The 23,991-nt window shown below is 36.0% G+C and overlaps 1 protein-coding gene across 10 annotated transcripts in view; it reads left to right on the plus strand.

The window, feature by feature from the left end:
• Positions 1–23,991, plus strand: part of mark2a (MAP/microtubule affinity-regulating kinase 2a) — a 55,102-nt gene that overhangs the window by 24,066 nt on the left and 7,045 nt on the right. For 4 of the 10 annotated variants that reach the window (XM_073824806.1, XM_073824808.1, XM_073824812.1 and 1 more), the window contains exons 3-16: positions 1,239–1,292; positions 1,637–1,685; positions 1,970–2,035; positions 4,318–4,388; positions 4,834–4,890; positions 5,023–5,259; positions 5,334–5,453; positions 7,197–7,335; positions 7,908–8,020; positions 9,722–9,842; positions 9,929–10,056; positions 10,147–10,235; positions 16,219–16,356; positions 20,597–20,857. In XM_073824806.1, the coding sequence (XP_073680907.1) occupies positions 1,239–1,292; positions 1,637–1,685; positions 1,970–2,035; positions 4,318–4,388; positions 4,834–4,890; positions 5,023–5,259; positions 5,334–5,453; positions 7,197–7,335; positions 7,908–8,020; positions 9,722–9,842; positions 9,929–10,056; positions 10,147–10,235; positions 16,219–16,356; positions 20,597–20,857 (1,643 nt within the window). The remainder of the gene's footprint in view (positions 1–1,238; positions 1,293–1,636; positions 1,686–1,969; positions 2,036–4,317; positions 4,389–4,833; positions 4,891–5,022; positions 5,260–5,333; positions 5,454–7,196; positions 7,336–7,907; positions 8,021–9,721; positions 9,843–9,928; positions 10,057–10,146; positions 10,236–16,218; positions 16,357–20,596; positions 20,858–23,991) is intronic. The other 6 variants (XM_073824809.1, XM_073824811.1, XM_073824807.1 and 3 more) reach the window with 5 other exon arrangements.

Raw genomic sequence — 23,991 nt, forward strand, 5'->3', positions numbered from 1 at the left:
TTCTTTAAAAAAAAAAGTAAATACAAATACCTTAAGAAAATGAACTGTCATTGTAATGTAGGAAAAAAGTATAGTATACTTTGTAATCCTTCAGTAGTAATAATTGGCTTCACTTTATTTTCGCTATTTTGTTTTATTATTATATTTTTATTTATCTTTTTTTTTTTTTTTTTTTTTTGAATTTAAAAGAGAAGACATTGTTTGATAAGTGAGATCTCTGAAGTCCTTGAAAATCGAAAAAGTAGTGCTTGAAAAGTCTTTGAAAGTCCTGTAGTTTCATTTTGCAGTATCTGTACGAACCCTGTGCAGGGTGAAATAAGTGTTTTAATTTTTTCAATAAGCACACATCATTTGATTTAGATTGGAACTTCGCGTATCACAAATCATTTAATTCAGATCGGAACTTCAGAGTGGGTTTGTGAATCATTTTGCAGATTGAATGATTCACGATTTACGCTCAGAGTTCTGATATAAAATGGTGGCTCATGAATACTTATTCAGATCACAAATCATTTGATTCAGATCTGAACTTTGGAATGGGTTTGCAAACCTTTTGATTCAGATCAGAATTTCAGAGCACGGTCGTGAATCATTTGATTCGGTTCGGAACTTCGGAGCGGGTTCGCTAAATTTTTTCTTACTTTTTTAATTTTTTTATTAAACGGTAGAAAACATCAAATCATTAAGGCAGTACAGTAAAAAAACTAAAGAAAACAACCACAGTTTTAGTTTGTGGTTACCATTTTGTTTTATTAGCACATTTTTATTTATGCATTTATCTTTTTAAGAATTTGAAAGACATTGTTTGATAAGTGAGATCTCTGTTTGAAGTCCTTGAAAATCAAAAAAGTAGTGCTTGAAAAGTCCTTGAGTTTTATTTTATAATATCTGTACGAACCCTGCGCATGCTGCAGCACACTTAACATTCAGCTGGGCTTGTTTTTGAAACACACTGCCTGCTAATATGAGACTGCATGGTTCTAAGACACTGATAACACACCATGTGACTCCTGACCACAGAGCGGGGTTTTAGACCGATGGAGAAGAGGGGGCGAAGGTGAAGACTCTGGGTTTGCGTGTGTGCGCTCGCCGCAGGAGCAGCGCGCTGTAATCTCAATGCAGCATGGTGAATTGTTTCCTGATGATGTGAGATTGTGATCTGTATGAAGGCAGACCGAGGCTGATGTGTGCCTGCCGCCTCAGGGCTTTTCCTAACCAAACTCTTCACCCTCTTTCAGGTGGCGGTGAAAATCATAGACAAGACTCAGCTCAACTCCTCCAGTCTTCAAAAGGTGAGTCCTGACCCTTCATCCTTTGGTTTGAATACAATTTCAGACATTTACTGCTAATTTGTTTTCTTTAACTCTCCCACCCCTGTTAAGTTGTGTCTCTTCCTGTTGCCTCACAACTTTGAAGATGCAAAGGCTTTTGCTCTGTAGGGCCCATGGCAGCTTATTATAGAAAATTAGACTCAAGTGCTTCCTGAAGTAAAGGGTTGGTTAGATGTGGGGTTGGTGGGGGTGGTACTTAACCACATTTTACTCATGTGTGCGCAAGCTTGAAATATTTACACTGTGTGAAGGACATGCACATCATCTGTTTGCAGCACATTGACATCTTCTGTCTCCGTTTTCAGCTATTTCGGGAAGTGAGGATCATGAAGCTCTTGAATCACCCAAATATCGGTGAGCTTAACTGAGAGACAAATCGCCCTTAAGTCTCAGCTTGAATCTCCAGTTTTCCAGTTTTGGCTGTGCCCACTGTTTTTTTTCTCCCCTTTTTTGGGTTCATTAATCCTTGTCCAAATGTCAGTGTTTTTCTGTGCAACTGGATTTGGTGAGCGTAAAACCTCTTGGGAATAACCCAAATCAAAATGATTTTTAGTCTTCAATCCAGCATACTTTAAAAAAAAGCAAAATGCATCAAACCTTTCTCACATGCTCTTTTTTTTCCTCTTATCCTCATATAGTGAAGTTATTTGAAGTGATTGAGACAGAGAAGACCCTCTACTTGGTGATGGAATATGCCAGCGGAGGTCAGATCTCTCCCCAACCCATTTTAACCTCATTTTATGTCCCCTGTTACACAATGTTTTTTTTCTCTTTGCATTCTGAATGTTCAGTTGTTGTGTAAATGCCTCTGTAGTTCACTGTAGACAGGATGTGGCTCTCAGCCTATAGTTCTGACCACTGCCTCCATTAAATACTAAAATTTACCATGGTACTGTATCATTTGTGACCCTGGACCACAAAACCAGTCTTAAGTAGCATGGGTACATTGTAGCAATAGCCAAAAATACATTGCATGGGTCAAAATATCAATTTTTGTTTTATGCTTAAAAAACTTAAAGATTATGTTCCGTGAAGATAGTTTGTAAATTTCCTACCGTAAATATCAAAACTTAATTTATGATTTAGAAAAATGCATTGCTAAGAACTTATTTAGACAACTTTATAGGCGATTTTTCTCAATATTTAGTTTTTTTGCACCCTCAGATTGCAGATTTTCAAATAGTTGTATCTCGGCCAAATATTGTCCTATTCTAACAAACCATACATCAATGAAAAGCTTATTTATTCATCTTTTGATATACATTTTAAATTATAAATTGACCCTATTGACTGATTTTGTGGTCCAGGGTTACATTTTTCAAATGTCAGACCCGTGCTCCGGATTAAAAACTGCACTGTAGAAATTAATGCTTAATATTCTTCATAAGCGTTTAGTGATTGATCTAAATCAAATCCCACTGGGATATTTAATAAACTTAAAAGAGGTAGTTCACCCAAAAATGAAAAATCTGCCATTTATTCACCCTCATGTTTCAAATCTGTAATAACTTTTTCCACAGAAAAATATCTGCAGATATTTTTAATTATTTTTTATTCTCATTGACTCCCATTGTATTTTTTGGTCCATATTGTGGAAGTCAATAGAGACCAACTTTTTGGATACCAACGTTGTTCAGAATATTTTCTTCTATGTTACAGGTTTGGAATGACATGAGGGTGATTTAGTGATGATAGAATATTCTTATTGGGGTTTAAGTGAATATGCACTGTTTGTATGGCTAAATTTAAAGGGATAGTTCATCCAAAAATTTAAGTTCTGTCATTATTTACTCACCTTTGTGTCGTTCCAAACCCGTAAGACCTTTGTTCGTCTTCAGAAAACAAATTAAGATATTTTTCATGAAATCCGGGAGCTTTCAGACCCTTCATAGACAGCAATGCAACTGACATGTTCAAGGCCCAGAAAGAGAGTAAGGACATTGTTAAAATAGTCCATATGGGTAATCGTTGTTTCAACCATGATTTTTATGAAGCTACAAGGATAGCAAATTTATTTAACAATTTATTATCTTTTATGTCGTTCTTCAGCGCATTCATGAGTATCATGACACGTGCTTGTGATGCTGTTGACGCAGGATCCATCATTGTAGATGTAGAACATCCATCTCTCTTAGTTCATCATCTGTATATTCTGGTTCAAATAAGGAAGGATGGGCAAAAAAATGTCATCCACTGTCAATCTTCAAACATGTTTCTGAAGACTTTATTGTGTACAGCGTGGGTCTTCTGCTTGTAAACAAGGCGCAGTGCATCTGGGTTCTACCTCAGAACACATATTGTGTTACTATTGTAGATATGTGAAGAAGACTGACACGGAAGAGAAGAACTTGTTAAATAAAGTTGTTATTTTAGTTTTCTTTGTGCAGTTTTTTTCTCGTAGCTTCATAAAGTTACGGTTGAAACAGTGATGTCACATGGAGTATTTTATCAATGTCCCTACTACCTTTCTAGGCCTTGAACATGTCAGTTGCGTTGAAGTACGCAGGGTCAGAAAGCTCTTGGATTTAATCAAAAATTTCGTAATATGTCGTTCCAAACCTAAAAGACCTTTGTTCATCTTTGAAACACAAAAGGGTGAGTAATTAATGATAGAACAATCCTTATTAGGTGAACTATCCCTTTAAGTACAAATATCTTTTTTGTTTTTTCAACAAACATTAAGAAGACCATCCAGCGACAGCTGCAAAAACAGCCCACTACATAGACAGCATTCCATAGGAAGATGACATACATTTTCGACTTTGTATGCCGTGGAAATACCCTGCAGAACTCAACGTGTACACATCATGAATTATCAATATTGAATTTATTGGCAGCTCTAGGCTGTTTATATGTAACGCAAAGTTAGTATGGTAAAGCACCAGAGGCTGTGTTCGTACCAAAGCCAGACTTCTAGCTTACCCTCTCAATTTGTGCAACTGTTTCTTTTCTAACCGTGACTGTTGTTCCCCTTCTTGGTTTGCAGGCGAGGTGTTTGATTACCTCGTAGCCCACGGCAGAATGAAAGAGAAAGAGGCTCGAGCCAAATTCAGACAGGTGAGATGCTGCGCATTTGGTTGTTATTCACTCGCTTGCATATTTGATATTGCTGTTGCATGAATACAAACACCTCAGGGGCTGTAAACACATCAGTGTTGTTTGGGTTTCTCTATTACATGTAGTTTCTTTTCTACTTTTAAACGGCTTGTTCGCTTGATCACAATCACAAATAGAGCAAAAACGAAAATTCTGTCATTATTAATCAAACTTAAAAGACCTTCGTTCCTCTTCAGAACACAAATTAAGATATTTTTGATGAAATCCAAGAGTTTTCACATGGACTATTTTAAGGATGTCTTTACAATCTTTCTGGGCCTTGAATGTGATCTCTGCTGTCTATGCAGGATCAGAAAGCTTTGGATTTCATCAAAAATATCTCAATTTGTGTTTTGTGTGTGAGCTAGTGTTGAAATAGAAGTATCAGCTTTTTATTTTTGTGCAGATTGTGTCAGCGGTGCAGTACTGTCACCAGAAGTGCATTGTCCACAGAGACCTCAAGGTACACAAGATACATTTTCACACTGTATTTTATATATCTTTACCCCTGCCTTTGTGACTGTTCTTCTATACTGATGCAGATTTGGTTTCATCCCTGAATACATAATCACTAAAGATCCTCTATTGCTTACAGGCAGAGAATCTGCTCCTGGATGCGGACATGAACATTAAAATTGCCGATTTCGGCTTCAGTAACGAATTCACACTGGGCAACAAGCTGGACACTTTTTGTGGCAGCCCTCCTTATGCTGCCCCCGAGCTCTTTCAGGGGAAGAAATACGACGGGCCAGAGGTGGACGTCTGGAGCCTTGGGGTCATACTATACACACTGGTCAGCGGTTCTTTGCCGTTCGATGGACAGAACCTAAAGGTAAGCACAGAAATGGAAGTCAGTGTCAACAGCTTTGACTTAAATGCTGAACGTATGTGTTTGTGTGTTCTTAGGAGTTGCGAGAACGGGTTTTAAGGGGCAAGTACAGGATTCCCTTCTATATGTCGACTGACTGTGAGAACTTACTGAAGAAGTTCCTCATACTCAACCCAACAAAGAGAGGGAGCCTTGAGGTTTGTGCATTTCGCAATCTTCTGTGTTGACGTTTAACTGTTACGTGAAGTCTGGTGTACATTGCACCTTATTCTGGCTAAGTTGATATTGGTGTTTCTTAGATTTTATGCACTTTGTTTTAGAGCTTGATTTTATTTATTTGTTTGTCATTTATAAATACATTTGAAGTCAATTTTACATACACCTTGCAGAATCTGTAAAATGTTAATTATTTTACCAAAATAAGAGGATCACACTAAATGCATGTTATTTTATTTAGTACTGAGCTACATAAGATATTTCACATGAAAGTACATATACTTGATTTTTAATACTGTAGTGTTACCGGAACAATCCACAGCTGTGTGTTTTGTCTTGTTTTTTTTTTGGTGATAGTTGTTCATGAATCCCTTTCAGGATTTTGTCCTGAACAGTTAAACTGCCTTCTGTTTTTCAGAAAAGGCCTTCAGGTCCAACAAATTCTTTGGTTTTCAGCATTTTGTGTATTTGAGCCCTTTCAAACAATGACTGTATGATTTTGAGATCCATGTTTTCTGAGGGACTCGTATGCAGCTACTACAGAAGGTTCAAACACGCACTGATGCTCCAGAAGGAAAAACGGATGCATTAACAGCTGGGGGGTGAAAACTTTTGAACAAAATGAGAATGTGTACAATTTTCAAATATATTTTTTTCATTTAGTACTGCCCCTCAGAAACTACAGACACAGATACGATACGAAATGTTCCCTAGAAGACAAAATAAGTTAAATTTACCCTGATCTTCAAACTCAAAAAGCTCTTAATGCATCGTTTTACCTTCTGGAACATCAGTGAGCGTTTGAGCCTTCTGTAACAGTTGCATGAGTCCCTCAGTTGTCTTTGATGTGAAAAGATGGATCTCAAAATTATACAGTCAACATTGGAAAGGGTTCAAATTACTCATTACTCAAATTACTCAATTATTCACTATTACTCAACCAAAAAACACAACGGTGGATCATTCAGGTAACAACAGTATTAAGAATCAAGTTTATGGTAACTTTTGAACAAGGTCATTTTTATTAATTCAACTATCATTTTTTCCTATGTTAACATCTTATGTGAAATATCTTATTCAGGTCAGTGCTAAATAAAAAATGACACATTTTGTATGATCCCTCTTATTTTGGTAAAATAATTAACATTTTGCAGATGCTGCAAGGTGTATGTAAACTTTTGACTTCAGCTGTAAATCTATCATAAAATTGTGAATTTAGTTTAAGACTGTTTAACTATTAATATCTGTTGTTTGAAAATTTGATATATTGCCTATGCCTACGAAGGAGTTTATTGCATATCATGTGTAAGATTCAAAGCAATGAACCTCTCAAATTATGGCAAATCTGGTGATCAGTTCTGCCTGAGCAGCTACCTAGTACCTGGTAAAAATGATTGACTGATATAAACCTTTTTTCCTGGAAATTACATAAAACCCACCTGAGCAGATCAGATGATTTTAGCCAGCTTTAGCTATTTTTGTGTGCAGCATGCATCAGACTATTCACGGGTGGTCTGTGGGCGTACAGTCTGAGGCTTAGCAATCTGCAAGCAGTTGTTTGTGCAGAGCCTATGTTTCAGTTTTTTAGCACTGTGTGATGTGTTTTTAAAGTTCTGCTCTCAGTCTGTGTATTGTATCTCTTTTTTTCATCATGCTGCTTTAAACCAATCATCCCCACCCAATATGATCTCTTCACCTTGTACCCTTTCCTTCCTTACGCTCAGCAGCAGATCATGAAGGACCGGTGGATGAACGTAGGCCATGAGGATGATGAGTTGAAGCCCTACATCGAACCCCAACCTGACTACAAGGACCCTAAGAGGACAGGTCAGCACCCCAGCTGTGCAGGGGGTTGGAAGAGAGGTGGGGCAGACGTGGCCCGGGGCTTTGGTGATGGTGGTGGGTGGGGGTTGAGATCGAGATGGATTATTGGGTAACACATCTTGGTGATGGGTCTGAATCTAAAATCCGTACATCAGCTCATTTGTGAGTTAAAACAACTCATGTTTTTCCTCCTTTATAACACTTTCCTGTTTTCTTGTCTCTCTATGGTGTGTGGTTTGTGCATGAGGTTGTATTGCTTATACCTGAGGTTAGTGTTGTGTAATGAAAATATAAACTGTTAAAAGGTGCGTAATTCATCTTGGAGCATTTGTGCTGCAGACATAAACAATACCCTAATTTTGATTTCACATTTCTAAGAAATCAGACTTTTATGACTTGTGGATTGCATTTTAGGAGGGATCTCGGCCATTGATAGAAATCACCTACCCAAATGACCTTAGGACGCACATTGCAACTACTCATGGTGCCCTAGAATCGTGGCAGCAGTTTATGCTTGTGGAAATACTGTATATAAAACTCTAGTTCAGGATGTTGTTTTCAAGCAGGTAAACAGTTTTTTCCTAATTATTTTACTCTTTGGTCTTTCTCAGATATTATGCTACGGATGGGATACTCTCTAGAAGAGATACAAGACTCCCTGATCAACCAAAAATACAATGATGTCATGGCAACTTACTTATTACTGGACTATAGGAACTCAGAGGTATGCTACTCTAAAGATCATGTGAATATCTGTGTGTTTGTGCATGTAGAACTGTGAAAGCGTTTTGTTTTGTTCTGTGGTTTTTGTTTTATTTGGGTTTTTGTTTTCTTCATTTCATACTTTTTTTTCTGTTCTCTTTTGTTTGGTGTTTCTTTGCTTGCTTGTTGTTTTTCTTATTTTTTGGATTGTTTTATTCTATTTTTTTGTTTTGTTATGATGTTTTTTTTATTTTGGGCTTTTATTTGTTATTATGTTTGTTGTTTCTTTGTTCTTTTTCTTCTTTTTTGTTTTTTTGGTATTGTTTTTTTCTATGTCTTTTTGATTTGTTCTATTGTTTTATTCTGTGTTCTGTTCTGTTGTTTTTTTTATTTTGTTCTGTTTTGGGTTTTTATTTTGTTCTTTATTTCAAAGTTTTTATTTGTCATCTTTTTTCTGTTCTGTTTTTGTTTTTTCTTTGTTTGCTTGTTTTTCTTTTGTACACTTTTATTCTATTTTAGTTTTATGTTGTCTTTGTTTTATTTTGTTCTGTTTTGGGTTTTTATTTTGTTCTTCATTTCATAGTTTTTATTTGTTTTTCTGTTGTATTTTTGTTTGTTGTTTCTTTGTTTGTTCTATGTTTTTTTTTTTGTTTTTTTGTATTGTTTTCTTTTTTGTTTTGCTTTGTTCTGTGTTTCATTTTGTTCTGTTTTGGGCTTTATTTGTTCTTTATTTCATAGTTTTGTTTGTTGTTTTTTCTGTTCTATTTTTGTTGTTTCTTTTGTTGTTTTTCTTGTTATCTTGTTTTTTCTATTTTTTGTTTTAATTTTATTCTTTTTTTTCTGTGCTTTGTTGTTTTTGTTTTATTTTGTTCTGTTTTAGGCTTTTTTGTTCTTTATTTCATAGTTTTGTTTGTTTTTTGTATTGTTTCATTCTGTTTTTTGTTTTGTCCTATTTTGTTCTGTTTTTTTTTTTTTTGTTACATTTATTCTGTTACATTTATTAAACAACTGCCATTACAAAAACAGGAACTGTACAGTACTCAAATCTGTACCATGATTCATGTCATTTTTAATGAATTCTTTAAAAATATAATTATATACATGAGCATATGAATGGTAAGGTGTCTATTTTAAAGGGATAGTATTAAAATTCAGTCATTAATTACTCACCCTCATGTCATTCCAAACCTATAAGACCTTTGTTCATCTTTGGAACACAAATGAAGATATTTTTGATGAAATTCAAGAGCTTTCTGATCCTCCATAGACCTCAACGTCATACGTTAAGAAAAAAAATGTGAATAACGTAGTTATATTTTATTTCTTTGTGCACAAAGTATTCTTGTAGCTTCATAAAATTAAGGTTGAACCAATAATGTCACATGGACTATTTTAACAATGCCCTTACTAAATTTCTGGGCCTTGAACATAGTAGTTGCATTGCTGTCTAAGCAGGGTCTTAATTTGTTGAGTTAGGAATGATATGAGGGTGAGTAAGTAATGACTGAATTAAAATTTTTGGGTGAACTATCCCTTTAAAATAGACACCTTACCATTATATGCTGATGTATATGATTATATTTTTAGAGACTTCATTATAAAATATATAATTGGTACAGATTTGAGTACCTAACTGTACAGTTCCCGTTTTTGTAATGGCAGTTGTTTTAACCATGGTAGTGTAATCATACGAATTTGTACCTTTTTTTGTTCTCTTTCCTAGCTGGATGAACTATCAATAAAGCCCCGCCTAGGCACTGACCTCACAAACAACGCCCAATCACCTTCTCACAAGGGACAACGCAATACCTCCAATCCGAAGTCCCGCAAATCCGCAGACCAAAGTACAGTATCATTCTGCCAATCATTAGGCCATAAGCAGTACCTCATTTTGGTGTGTAAAGCTCACATTTTCCCTCTACACTTGCAGGCTCCTCCGTTTCCACCAAGCGTCCTCAGGGCGACACTAAGCACATCGCTGGTTCAGGCAGCTCCAGTAAAGTCCCTCCCAGCCCACTGATCTCCGGAGACCATAAGAAAACTCCTACCCCTTCCACTGTGAGTACAAAGCCCCCTGGTGACTGATACACAGCACGGTTGTGATCTCACATCACCGATCTCTCTGTGTGCTCTTCATGTGCCGTACAGAACAGCATCCTGTCCTCAGGCACCAGCCGCAGCAGGAACTCTCCAATCACTGAGAGAGCCACTCTGGGAGTACAGAACGGCAAGGACAGGTACTGCCACATTCCTCCTCACGTACAGAGTCTGCGTTTCATGCTACGAAGCACATGGAAGCACCCATCAAACTCATTTCTGCAAAGTGGATTGGTGTTAAAAGTAGTGTATGTGCGTATGTGTATATTTAGACCGTTTGGAAAGCTTCTCTGCTCTCGACTCATTCTGTCAGTCTGCTGCCCTGCCAGCATGGGAAACATAATCCTGTTATGCGCACACATACATTCTCACATTGACAATCGCACACATTTGAGTGCAGCGCGAAGCTGAAATCTGTTCGGCTAGATTTGCAACGCCTTCAGGAACTTAGAATTAGTCCAAGGATTATAAAAAAAAAAAAGTAATGATTCAAGAGCTCAAAAGCTTGGGTTTCTTTCAATGCAGTGAAATCATATTCAGGGCTATTTGTCTTTCTGTGGCATGCTAGCGATTAGAACAAGCAATAATTTTGACTCATTCTGGGAAACTCATTTATGGCTATATGCTACAATTGCGGCTCAATAAATCAATTTTTAAATTGTTATCTTAGTTTGAAAAGTGTAACCGTACGACTTAAACGTTTAGACAACTGTTCAAAAGTTTGAGTTCAGTACAGTTTTTGTTTTTGAAAATCTTACATTCTCACCAAAGCAGGGTTTATTTGATCACAAATGCAGTAAAACTAATATTGCGAAATATTATTACAATTTCTAATAATTGTATTCTAGCTTAATATGTTTTAAATGTAATTCATTCCTGTAATTGCAGAGCTGAATTTTCAGCATCATTACTCTACTCTTCAAAAGAACAACATTTATTTGAAATACATATATTTTCGTAACATTATAAACATCTTTACTGTCTCTTTTGATCAGTTTAACGGATCCTTGCTGGATAAAACTGTTAATTTCTTTTGAAAGAGTCTCACTGACCTCATGCTTTTGAACTGTAGTGTGTATGTTGGCGTGTTGTAGAATCTCTTACTTTCCAAAGTTAAATCCTTTCAGTTCATAATATGACAAGCTAAACAAATCTTGTTACTTTCTTTTAGTAAACGTATGTTTGTGCAAACACTCATACTGTTTTCATCCACCTAGAAAAGTAGTCCTACTCCAGAAAGATTATTAGGATAACTGCACAGTTCCAGCAGACAATGCAAGTGCTTTTAACAGAAATACGAGCTGCACATGTCCTCTTAAGCCCTCTGGGCAGCATACCAACTATTGTATCTGCATTAGTTCATTTTTACAAACTCAGGGACAAGTGGGAATTATCGTCTGTGTAATCGACAGAATGCCACAGATGCAGTCGATATATCCTACATTGGAAATTACCTGGTACATTTCTCTTAATGATTCCTATAAAGGTTCCAATAAATATACACTGTGGTGAATTCCTGCAGTCAGAGCCCTGCAAATTAGGGATGTACTTATTAAAATACTAAAATAAAAAGTCTAGGGCCCTATGATTTCTGAGTTTAATGTATCCACTTTATTCTTCAGCGCAGAAGTAAGCCTGTGGGTGTGACCTCTGGTTCATTAGCGGCTATAGGAAAATAACGAGAACAATAACAATGTGCAGTAACTGATAAAACTGTTTGCACTTCAAACCAGTGTGTTTATAATTAATATAATATATTAAAAAAACAAGACACACCAGTTTATAATATCAAGCAGCAAAACTAGCTGGGTCCGTGTACGTTGTGTTCATTTGTTTTTGAATTTAAAACGAAATGAGCAGAAATGAGAAAACGGTTCCTTTATTCGTTTTTTCATTTGTTCAGAAAACGAAAAAACGAAATTTCGGCTCGATTTTTAATTTTTTGTTTCACAGGTAGAAAACGGATAAACGAAAAAAATTCGTTTTCCACTTGTGGGCGATTACAAGACGCCCCTTTACGCCGATTGGTCAACCAAATCTGGACAGGTGCCATCCATTGTTCGTTCAACAAAATATTTATTTATTTTCATTCCTTTGCAGTTTTTAAAACCACAACCATACAAGTGCAATAACATTAATTACCAAAATATAATAAACCAAGTTAAAAATAATAATAATAAAATAGGAAAAGCAATAAGAAAAACACATGTACATAAGAAGTACAAATAATTTAATTTTTACTGTATATCATAGCCACAGGAACGTTTCATTTTGCCAGGATTTAAGTTATTATAAGTGTGCACAGCCTAGATGCTTAAGTACAATGTTGATATCAGCTAGATAATTAATAACGCTTTGAAAAGTCGGTGATTCACTGTGTTCGGTCATTCAACGATTGAATTACTTGCCCTCCGCCCTACCATCGTTTTTGATTGAAATATTATATAGAAATATTTTTTAAAGAAATAATATCAAGGTAGTACAGCGGGACAACAGACAATTGTCTGCTTCACACAGCACGAGCAACAGCGTATGAGACGAGTTATCCAGCGAGATGATTGACAGGACCACAATGATGATTGTCCCGCTGAACTATTGATATTATTTCTATAAAAATTATTTCTTTATTAAATTTCTATTAAAAACTACGCTGGGGCGATGGGCAAGTAATTTAACACCAACACAGACTTTTCAAGCCTAAGCGTAATTTAACTAGTTGTTTATCAGCATTTGATTTTATAATATTATATATTATTATATATAATAATATTTTATTTTATTTTATTTTATCAGCATCTAGGCTGTGCACATTTATAATAGCTGGCAAAATGAAACTTTACTGTGGCTATGATATATAGGTCTACGGTACAGTAAAAATTAAATTCTCCACCTTCAGTCCTTCAGTCGATTTGCTTTACAGTATTTGCACTTACCATCTCTAGTCCAAAACTGAGCATGTCTAAAAGAAAAATTATGACTGCTGTGTATTTACGCTTGGCTGAACATTGATCTGTTGTTCTTTGCACTGTCAGATTTAAAAAAAATAAAACATGCAGATTAATTTTTATGAAACGAGATAGGTTGAACAGAAGAAAGCCATCATGTGTTGAAAAAAATATATAATATCTTATTTTTACTTATTTTAATAGAAACAGGTATAGCAACCTGTATTCGTTAAAAGAAACAAGAAATAACGCGACACAACCTGTGAATTATTTTATAGGTGCCATAGAATGGAAAACTGAATTTACCTTGGCATAGTTGAATAATAACAGTTCAGTACATGGACATGACATACCATGAGTCTCAAACACCATCGTTTCCTCCTCCTTATATAAATCTAGTATTTGCAAAAGACCACTGAAAATAGGTCAATTCCAACATAACACCGACTGTTACGAAACATCCCCGGGATCATTAATAGTTACGCCTCCAACATTTGCATCACCCAATTATCACTAACGTCAGTACATCAGTTAAACTACGTGAGTCACTCAAGGGACACGGTTAGCTTAATGCTAGCACTAGCCTGTTACATTGCTATACATAGGATTCCACTTACCACATAAACAGAGAGATGACTGCGCTGATGATGGTGAATAATGGAGAAATAACTGCGTTGATGATGGCGAATGATTTACAGATCTGGAGTATCACTGACGAGCAGCTCAACTTGTGTGGTAAGAATCACTCCCTCTGCGTTGTAACTTTACACAGAGCACATGCGAGCACAGTAATGAAACTAAAATATCCGCGATTCAAAACGGCAGATTCAACAAACAGCATATTAAAAGCGGCTAGAGCTCCTAATTAAATATATATTTTTATCCATGTGTGAGCTATTGAGCTCTGTGAAACAGCCAATCAGAGCGGAGCTCATTAATATTCATGAAGCTTCCAAATAACAGAGCATTTCATTCTAGGGACAAATTCTAGGGTTGTAAATGGACCTGTAAAACCATTTCTGGAGATTTTTTGCCCTTTCCTATGCCAAATACCTTCTATGTAGATATCAGAGAACAATTTAAAATATTCTCTCAATGCATTCTATGGCACCTTTAAAGCCTGAAAATCTTTTGTTTGAATAATTTGTAACTATATGTACTTATATGTATGTGATTTTCTTATTATTTTTTTAAGTGTCTTAGTTTATTATATTTTGACACGATTAATGTTATTATCCTTGTATGTTCGTTGTTTCAAAGACTGCAATTATGATGAATGAAAATAAATAAATAATGGTCTTTTATTTTGTTGAACGAACAATGGATGGCACCTGTCCAGATTTGGTTGACCAATCGGCGGAAAGGGGCGTCTTGTAATCGCCCACAAGTGGAAAACGAAGCCCTTTATCAGTTTTCTACCCATGAAACAAAAAACGAAAAATCGAGCCGAAATTTCGTTTTTTAGTTTTCTCAACTAATGAAAAAACGAATATAGGAACTGTTTTCTCATTTCTGCTTATTTCGTTTTAAATTCAAAAACAATGATTCATGATGAAACTACCGTCATGTCATTTACAAAGAGGAACTTAAAGGTCTTCACAGCAACCTGCAAAATAAAAGTTTGGTTTACCTTAAAGAAACTGTGACAGAAATATATTACTTCATTTAATGATGGTACTGCTACTACTAATAACATTGTTAAAGCATTTTTAAGGAATATTTACCAGAAAAATTTAAATACACAACAAAGTATTGTTAAATAAATAAATAAATGTGTATATATTTTTTTATATAATTTTTGTATTGTACAAAAACAATTTTTTTATAGAATTAATTACATATGCATTTAATTGTTAATTTAATGAAACCATCAAAATGGAATCCAGAATTAATGGAAAACACATGATGTGATAAAAAAATAATAATTATAATAAGATAATAAAAAAAAAATTAAAAAGAGAAAAAAATACAATTTATTTCATATATAAACGTGTTATATATTGCTGTCAAATTTTGTAAGTTTCATGATTTCAATTAATTAGACATGCTTTTTGGTTAATAACATTTAATTTAACCCTTAAGACAGGGTCTAGAAAAAGACCCTGAAGAAGAAACAGAAACGGAAAAAAACCTGAATCCAGAAAAATGAAAACCAAAAGAAAAAATCAATAATAATAATATATTAAAGTTAAACATCTTTAAAAAGATTTACAAAAACGCATTTAATCGGGCCCTAATTAGACATGCTTTTTGATTAATAACCCTTAAAACAGAGTCTAGAAAAAAACAAACTGAATTTAGGAAAACATAAAATGGATTTTATCGGGCCCCTAAATATGGTATCTAGACATGCTGGTGTCTTATGATTGGAATAATGTAAAATTGATAAAATTTTATTGAATTTATTTGATTGATAGATGTACTTCAGACATACTGAGACACACTGACGTATTAACCTTGATGGTTATGTAGTCAATCTCATCCCTTAATCTGGAATTAGTGATTTTGCCTGACCCAAATAATCAGGTTACACAGAGAAGAGATTCAGGACACAGAAAAACAGCAACTGTGTGATATGGATGTTTAAGTGAGCTTGAGGTGACAACCCCACAGCACAGTCAGAATGCTGACATAGAAAGAGTTTTATATGTGTGCGCAAGGTCAGGTTGCAGAGCAGCAAATAAAAACACGGACATTATGGCACTGACAGAACACCTGCCACCATATGACCCTCACAAATGTCTTTCATCTGCTTCAGTTTGATAAACTTCACCTGTTTAATAATTAAAGTGATGTGAGTAGCTTTAACTGCACATCATTTAAAAGGCCGTGAGGCTTATGCTGTCAGACGCGTTTGATCATCACTGCGTCTCGTTTTAGATTCTCACTCAATGAGGCGGAGTGAGCTTTCCAGTGATAATGCAAGTGTGATCTGTCTTTGACAAGCTTTGATCTACATAAGTCTAAAAATAGACTTATATAGACAAAAATAGCATCCTAACCTGCATTATCGCATCGCAGAGTTGTGTGCTTTTGTCTTATTCCATCACTTTCTCAACCATCCCTCCATCTTTGCTGAACCTAACCTGTCTGCTTTACAACCTCACCCATACCTCCCTCCACTCTGTACGTGGGGGTGTCCGCACATGGGGGCTGTTGTTATCCATCTTTCCCCCAGCTTGAACACTCCAGGGTCCCGCGCCTCCACCGCCTCAGCGGCCGCGGTCCTCGCCACCTCATCCCGCACCCGACACCACAAGTCCTTGTCCACCTCCGCCCACCCCAGTCCCTCAGACATCCATGCACATCGCCCCAGGCAAGTGGCAGCCAGAACCAAAACTATTCGGATGGGGAAGAGCCAAGGACGTACCAAGTCGTATTGATTTATTTTTTTAGGCAGAAACTTATATAGAGTATATGAGATCCGCATTTAAAAAGTACTAAAGACGTCAAGCTAAGAGATGGGAAGACCCTCCGTTTTTGTTTTTAATCCTGCCTACTTTTCACAATAACACCGCCGTCTTACTCGCCGTCCCACTTTCTCCTCTGCATAAAGACACATTGTTCACGTCACATACCTGACAGTGTGTTCCTTTCTAATCCATAATGCACATGCGTTAACTCATTGTCTTTTTTTTTTCTTGCAAGGTCCTCTCTCACTCATGCATGTGTTGTCTTGTGTTGCTCCATCCTTCTCCACCCCTTCTTTTCTGCAGACAAACAAGACAGTACATTAATATCCTCTAAAACCTGTCTCACTGCTTATGTAAACCTTTATTAAAGATGTCTGTGCCATCCTAGACCGTTAAAAAGCAGTTGGTATGCATGCTAACAATGGTTTTGTTTCTCTCCCTGAAGGGTTTTTTCCAGTTTTTTGGTTTGCTGTTGTTGGTTGAGTCGTGTTATTTGTTGGTAATAGCTGCATGGTAACTATTAAAGGATAACTGTTGCCAAAATGCAACCTGGGCTGTTTTTTTTTTTTTTTTTTTTTTTACTGTAAACAAGACAAATTTATATCTAAAAGCATAATTACGACAAACGAGCCGTTTTTGAGATTGACCGTGATTTAGTTTTGTGGTCAGTGGCCGGTGATTGGGAGTACTAGGGGCATACATTTGAGCGCATCAAAATCAATATTTTTACAACACTAAGAAGGCTCGACACACCATGACACTTTGCTCGAAGTATCGCCTGGGTCTCTACACATGAACTCCAGCATTGAGAACATTGTTCATGTACACACAGTTTACTAAAAAGAAAGGTTTTGAACAACTCACTTTCACTGTTTGAGTTTCCGCTCGCGGCCGTCTTGACAGTCAAGAGGTGTCGATCTCCGAATGCGAGGATGGATAGCTCCTAAAGCATATTTCCATATAAATGCATGGCTAATTCGTTGTTTTGTCACAAGTGAAAAACAATATTAAACTTCTAGTTGTAAAAAGAGCCTCATATAAGCCTAATATTTCATCCTATGGTGTCCATTCATTCGTATTCGGAGATCAACACTTCTTGACTGACATGATGGCTGCGAGCGGAAACCTAAACAGTGTAAGTGAGTTGTTCAAAAACTTTCTTTTTAGTAAACTCTGTGTACACAAACAATGTTCTCAATTCTGGAGTTCATGTCTAGAGACCCAGGCGATACTTCGAGCAAAGTTTCATGGTGTGTCGAGCCGCCTTAGTGTTGTAAAAATATCGATTTTGATGCGCTCAAATGTATGCCCCTAGTGTTCCCATTCACCGGCCACTGACCACAAAACGAAAACACGGTCAATCTCAAAAACGGCTCGTTTGTCGTAATTATGCTTTTAGATATAAGTTTGTCTCGTTTACAGTAAAAAAAAAAAAAAAAAACAGCCCAGGTTGCATTTTGGCAACAGTTATCCTTTAAGGGTGATGTGTGAAATCAATGTTAAAATACTTGTATCCAGGTAAAGGCATAGTTCGGCCAAAAATGACAATTACCCCATGATTTACTCACCCTCAAGCCATCCTCTGTGTATATGACTTTCTTCTTTTAGATGAATACAATCTGAGTTATGGTAAAAAAAAAAAAAAAGTTCAGGCTCTTCCAAGCTTAATGGCAGTGAATCGCTATTGAGATTTTGAAGTCCAATAAAGTGCATCCATCCATCATAAAAAAAATACTCCACACAATAAAGGCCGTCTGAAGTGAATCGATGCATTTGTGTAAGAAAAATATAAATATTAATATGATTTGCAGAATTCAAGGTGCTTGAAATTTAAGGCCTGGAAAACCCTTAAAAATAGCATTATTCCTGAAGAGGTACTTGAAAACTGTACAATGTTTCTATGAAATAGGCGTTTCATTTTTTCAATAAGCACATGTCTTTTCATGCAATTAAAAACAAATGGCTTTGCTATTTCAGTTGATGTCATAAAACTATCAAGCCAAACTAGTACTGTACTGACTAGTACTGACAGTGTTGTCTAAAGATGGCTGAAGAAGCAAGAAATGGAACAGATGAAACAAATCAATTGAGTGAGTCATTTAAGCTGGAACCGCTCAGATTGACTCAAAAACCTGACTTTTAATTTCAAGCAATTCACTAGCAAAAACCAGATCAAATTAAGGGCCATTTTTTTTATTTTATTTTAACATCACTTGTAATTTAAAAAAACTTTTAAAAACCATTGCACTGCAACATGATTCACTTTTGCAGTGCTCCATTTGGATCGTGAATCATTTGATTCAGACTGGGCTTTAAATCTTGTATTGCGAATCATTTGATTTAGATCAGGACTTCAAAGCAGGTTCATAAATCATTTGACTTGGATCGGAACTTTGCGTGTCGCAAATCATTTGATTCAGATCCGGACTTTGGAGTTCTTGAATCATTCTGACAATTGAATGATTTGCAGTCTGCACTCTGAGATGTCCTGATCTGAAATGATGGTTTGCAAATCATTATTCAGACCAAGACTTCAGAGTGTGGATTGCAAATAGGAACTTGTGGTACTTTGGTGCTGGTTCGCAAATCTTTTGCTTTAGATTGGAACCTAAGAGCAAGTATCACAAATCTTTTTATTTAGACTTTGGAGCACGTATTTTACAAATCATTTCATTTTAGATTAGAACTTCAAAGCGGGTTCTTGAATCATTCTGTGACTTGAATGATTTGAGATCTGCGTTCTGAGTCCTGACCCGAAATGATGGTTTGTGATTATTCAGATTGTGACTTCAGAGCACATATCACAAATCATTTGATTTTCAGATTGGAACTTCAGATTGGGTTCTTGAATCATTCCGTAAATTTAATGATTTGTGATCTGCACTGCGCTCTGGACTTCGGATCGCGTATCACAAATCATTTGATTAAGATTGGAAATTCGGAGCGGGTTCGCAAATCTTTTGCTTTAGATTGGAACCCAGGAGCGTTTTTCTTTTTTTAAATACAGTAAAAGCCACAGGTGAGATCTCAAATTGATGTCCTTGAAAATCAGAAAAGTGGTGCTTGAAGTCCTTGAGAGTCCTGGAATTTTATTTTACAGTATCGATACGAACCCAGTATTTAAAACTTTATAAACCTAAAACTTTAGCTTCCAATGGCGTTCCAGTGAATGACGTAGAAATAGGCAAACACGGAACCACAGTATAGAGAACACCGGTCACAATTTTAAAGTACAAACGAGGATTTGTAAAGCAAAAAGTCTGGGGATTTTGATATAAGTCCAGATGATACTGGTTTTACTTTGTTGTAAACAAAACTTGGTTCTCGCGAGACTAGGATATTCTCACCGGAACTTACACTACGCCTACACCATCCGCTGGAACATGCAAACTGAAGTTTTTCGACACATCGATTTGCTTCAAAAGGCCTTTATTTACCTCCGAAGCCTTGTGGAGCACTTTTTATGATGGATAAATGCACTTTTTTGGATTTCAAAATCTCAGCACCCATTCACTGCAATTATAAAGCTTGTAAGAGCCAGGGCATTTTTTTTTTTTTACATAACTAGAATGGCTTGGGTGAGTAAGTCATGTGGTAATTTATATTTTTGGCTGAGTTATCCCTTTAACCATTTGTTCTTGAAATTTAAACACTGTGTTACTCTGAATATATTGCATTAGTGTATTGAGATACACACTTCACCTTTAACACGTATGTTATGATTAACATATTAACCTATTGTATGGTTTTGTAACATTAAAAAAAATAATGTATTAAAAAAATGTGGTGCTCATGTGATTTATGCCTGTGGCTTGTCACATGTCTGGCATGGTACAAAAAGGGCTGATGGTGGAATTACGCTTTCACACGCAAGTGCATGCCTGGGTTTTATTCCATCACTTTTTAAAATCAATCTCAAATTAAATGTAGCTTCTTTTCCCTAAGGATAATTTATCTGCCACCAGTGCATTAGCAGCAGTTGTTAGCATAATGAAATGGCCTATTCATGCTTTTGTGCCTGATTATTGTCGCTGCATGTTCCTGTAAAGTGTTTTTTTTTGTATTTGAATGGCTGCTAAACTGGAGTTGAGTATTAACTGATTCTCTTTTTACTTTTTCAAACCTTTTGTAACAAAAAAACAGCTCGGCCAACCAGAAAGCACCAGTGGTCTCCCCCTCAGCTCAGAACATAAACATTTCCTCAATGGCTGACCGTACCAACTTCTCCAGAGGGGTGACGAGCAGAAGCACTTTCCACGCCGGCCAGCAGAGAGCCACACGAGACCAGCAAGCCTCAGCGTACAACGACCCCTCTGCCTCCCCCTCCCTTTCCCATGGCAACAGTCAGGTGCGCCGTCCCGGGACGGGCATCTTCAGCAAGTTTACTTCCAAATTTGTACGCAGGTGAGTTGGTGATCCATCCACATGGTGACACTGTTACTTGCGTTTACTGTTAGGAATACACATGCACACATTCTCATGACTCTCACCAGTGCTCCCCCTCTTTCAGGACGAGATGGTTTGGACTGGCACTGTTTTTTATCGCTAAGATCATGAACTCTGAAACAAGGGCTGCTGGAGCAAAAATGGTTTTTAAGTGTGTGAGAGATGCTAACTGAAGGATAACTAACATGAAATTCAGGGTTCCCATGGTTAGGGAGTGATTTTCATGCCTAGGAAAGTCATGGAAATTAATGACATCTTAAAGTACTAGTTCACTTCCAGAACAAAAACTTTAAAATTCATCCAAGATGTTCATGTCTTTCTTCAGTCATTTCTTGAGGAAAACATTTCAGGAATTATCTCCATATAGTGGACTTCTATGCTGCCCGTGAGTATGAACTTCCAAAATGCAGTTTCAATGCAGCTTCAAAGGGCTCTAAATGATCCCAGCCGTGGAATTAGGGTCTTATCTAGCGAAACAATCTGTAATTTTCTTTAAATAAAAATTAAAATGTATATACTTTTTAGGGTAGGTCAAAAACTCTCATCTCATTTTCTCCAACTTCAAAATCGCCCTACTTCGCTGCAGAAGTACCGACACAGTGTTTACAAAGTAAACGTGCAAAGAAGGTAGTTTTGCATGATATACCAGTACTAAAAAGGTATTGCGATACCCTGCTTTAAAAAACGGTACCATTATGCATTTACCAGTACTTTAAGAATGCATTTTGATAAGAGCTGTATTAACAGGGTTCTATGATTAAAGCGAATCAGAAAACGTAAACGGAATCGTTGGATCTAGTCATAAAAAACAATTTACTGTATAACATGGAATATCATGGACCAGGGCTCTAGACTAACTTTTTGCACTGGTTGCACTGGTGCGCCTAACTTTTTTTCTTAGGTGCACCAGCACAAAAGTTAGGTGCACCCAAATTTTCAAACGCATCACATTTAACACCGCAGTTTTACAAGTTCACTTTTTTTTTTTTACTTTTTTTTTTTTTTTTTTTTTTAATCCCTGTCCATATAGGCAATATTGACTTGTAAATGATTAACTAACAATCTGGTCAAAGATTGACCAGTTCTTTATTTGAAGCATATTTTTTTCCCCAGTACTTTACCCTACTTTGTGTAATAACGAAAACATTTCAGTGAAAAAATAAGTCCAAAACTCTCTATTTTAACATTTTGAACAATTTTTTTATTTTTTATTCTTGTTTTAATTTTTCTCATAATCAAATGAAAGCATAAACATTTATTTATTTTTAATCAAATGAAAAATAAACCTTTTTAATTTTTGGCAAACATATATATGATTTATAAATAGGAATAGATAAACACCTACATTATACTGTACAAAAGTAATACAGGACTAAAATTGTTCTGTTTCATGTTAAACCGTACTTTTATTTTGAAAGGTTGCCGTATGATATGATGCTTTCTCAAATGAAACGGTAAAAGTGACACAGTAGGTTTGGAGATTGAGTTTATCTGTTCATGTGAGATGCAAATGCCAAAAATTAGCGGGAGCATCACGCGTGCTTCAAAAAAAAAAAAAACACGTCTCCACCATTAATACATAGAGGCAAACGGAATATGCAGGATTCATTTTAAACGGTCTTTTTGCCTTTCAGTTTTAATAGACACTAGTCCATATCGCGATTTGAATTAAGTGACAGACCAACTCTTGATTTATCAATCCAGAAATAAACGTATTACGTGGCATTCCGCGCCATAGTAAATTCGGTTTTTATGAATGGAGTCCGCGATCCAGTCCGTGTTTTTGTGGAGGAGGCATTGTAAACGCTTGACAATATAAAGACATCCTGACTGCATCACATGCATTTTCAAACGTACACACACGTACAGGAATATCTGGACCATGGCCAATCAGAGGGGGGCGGGATCCGTCCTTCATCTCTGATTAGTTTAGACCACGCCACGGTATGGGTCTAATTTGTGTCTGTTGTTGAGCAACAGGGAGACTTTAAGAGTGACGGAGTTTCGTTTTTTCCCCCCTCGAACGGCTGGTCGCACCGGTGCAACCTTTGATTTTTTTTTAGTCGCACCATTGAGAAATTAGGTCGCATGTGCGACCAAATTGGTCGCACTCTAGAGCCCTGTGGACAGAAATATACTTAATGTAATGGTAAAATGTTTACCAGAATTTATTTATAAGAAAGTTGTAAAAAAAAAAAAAAAAAAAAATTCTTTATAAAATCTAGTTCATCATGCTTTTGATTATAAAAAACTATTAAAATGGAATGCAGAGAATTAATAGAAAATTATTCGATAAAAAAAAAAAACTGAATTTGAGAAAAATGTATTTTATAGGGTCTTAAAATTTATTTTTTGTTAAACTTAAGAAATTGCTGTTAAATCGTGTTTAATGTAACCATCAAAATAGAGTCTAGAAAAATTAAAAACGAAAAAACGGACCCAATAAAATGTAAATGAATTTGGAAAAAATAAAACGGGATAAAACGTAATTTGGAATTAAAAGTAAATTTCACAGGGCTCTATTTATTTCATTTGTGTCTTTTAGTTGAAAAAAAAAAAGCTGTAACCTCCATTTGGATCATCTATTGTTCATTTACCTGTAATGTATGTTTTTGTCGTACTATTAGTTCAATAGTAGTATCGAGATATTTTAGTCAGGTATCGTATCGGAGTCAAAATTTTGGTATCGTGACAACACTAAAAGAAGGTCAAACACCTTTTACAAAAAAGGTAAAACAGCAATCTAGGACGATTTTTAAGTTGGAGAAGAAAATAAGATGGGAGTTTTTCGACCTACCCTGACTGTCTTGAAAGGGACTGAGCAGAGTACGAATGGCAGAGCCAGACAAGACGGGCATTTGAGGTTAAAAGGTATATATAACTGTTTATTTTTTTAGAAATTGACCGATTGTTTCGCTAAATCAGACCATTATTCCTTGGCTGGGTTCGTTTAGAGCCTGAAATTCCTTAAATGTTTTCCTCCAAAAACTTAATTTCTTTTTGACTGAAGAAAGAAAGACATGAACATCTTAGATGACAATGGGGTGAGTTCATTTGTACATCTGTTAATGTTGATCTGGAAGTGAACTACT

The sequence above is a fragment of the Garra rufa genome, chromosome 19 (genome assembly GCF_049309525.1).
Source record: "Garra rufa chromosome 19, GarRuf1.0, whole genome shotgun sequence".
Taxonomy (NCBI): domain Eukaryota; kingdom Metazoa; phylum Chordata; class Actinopteri; order Cypriniformes; family Cyprinidae; genus Garra; species Garra rufa.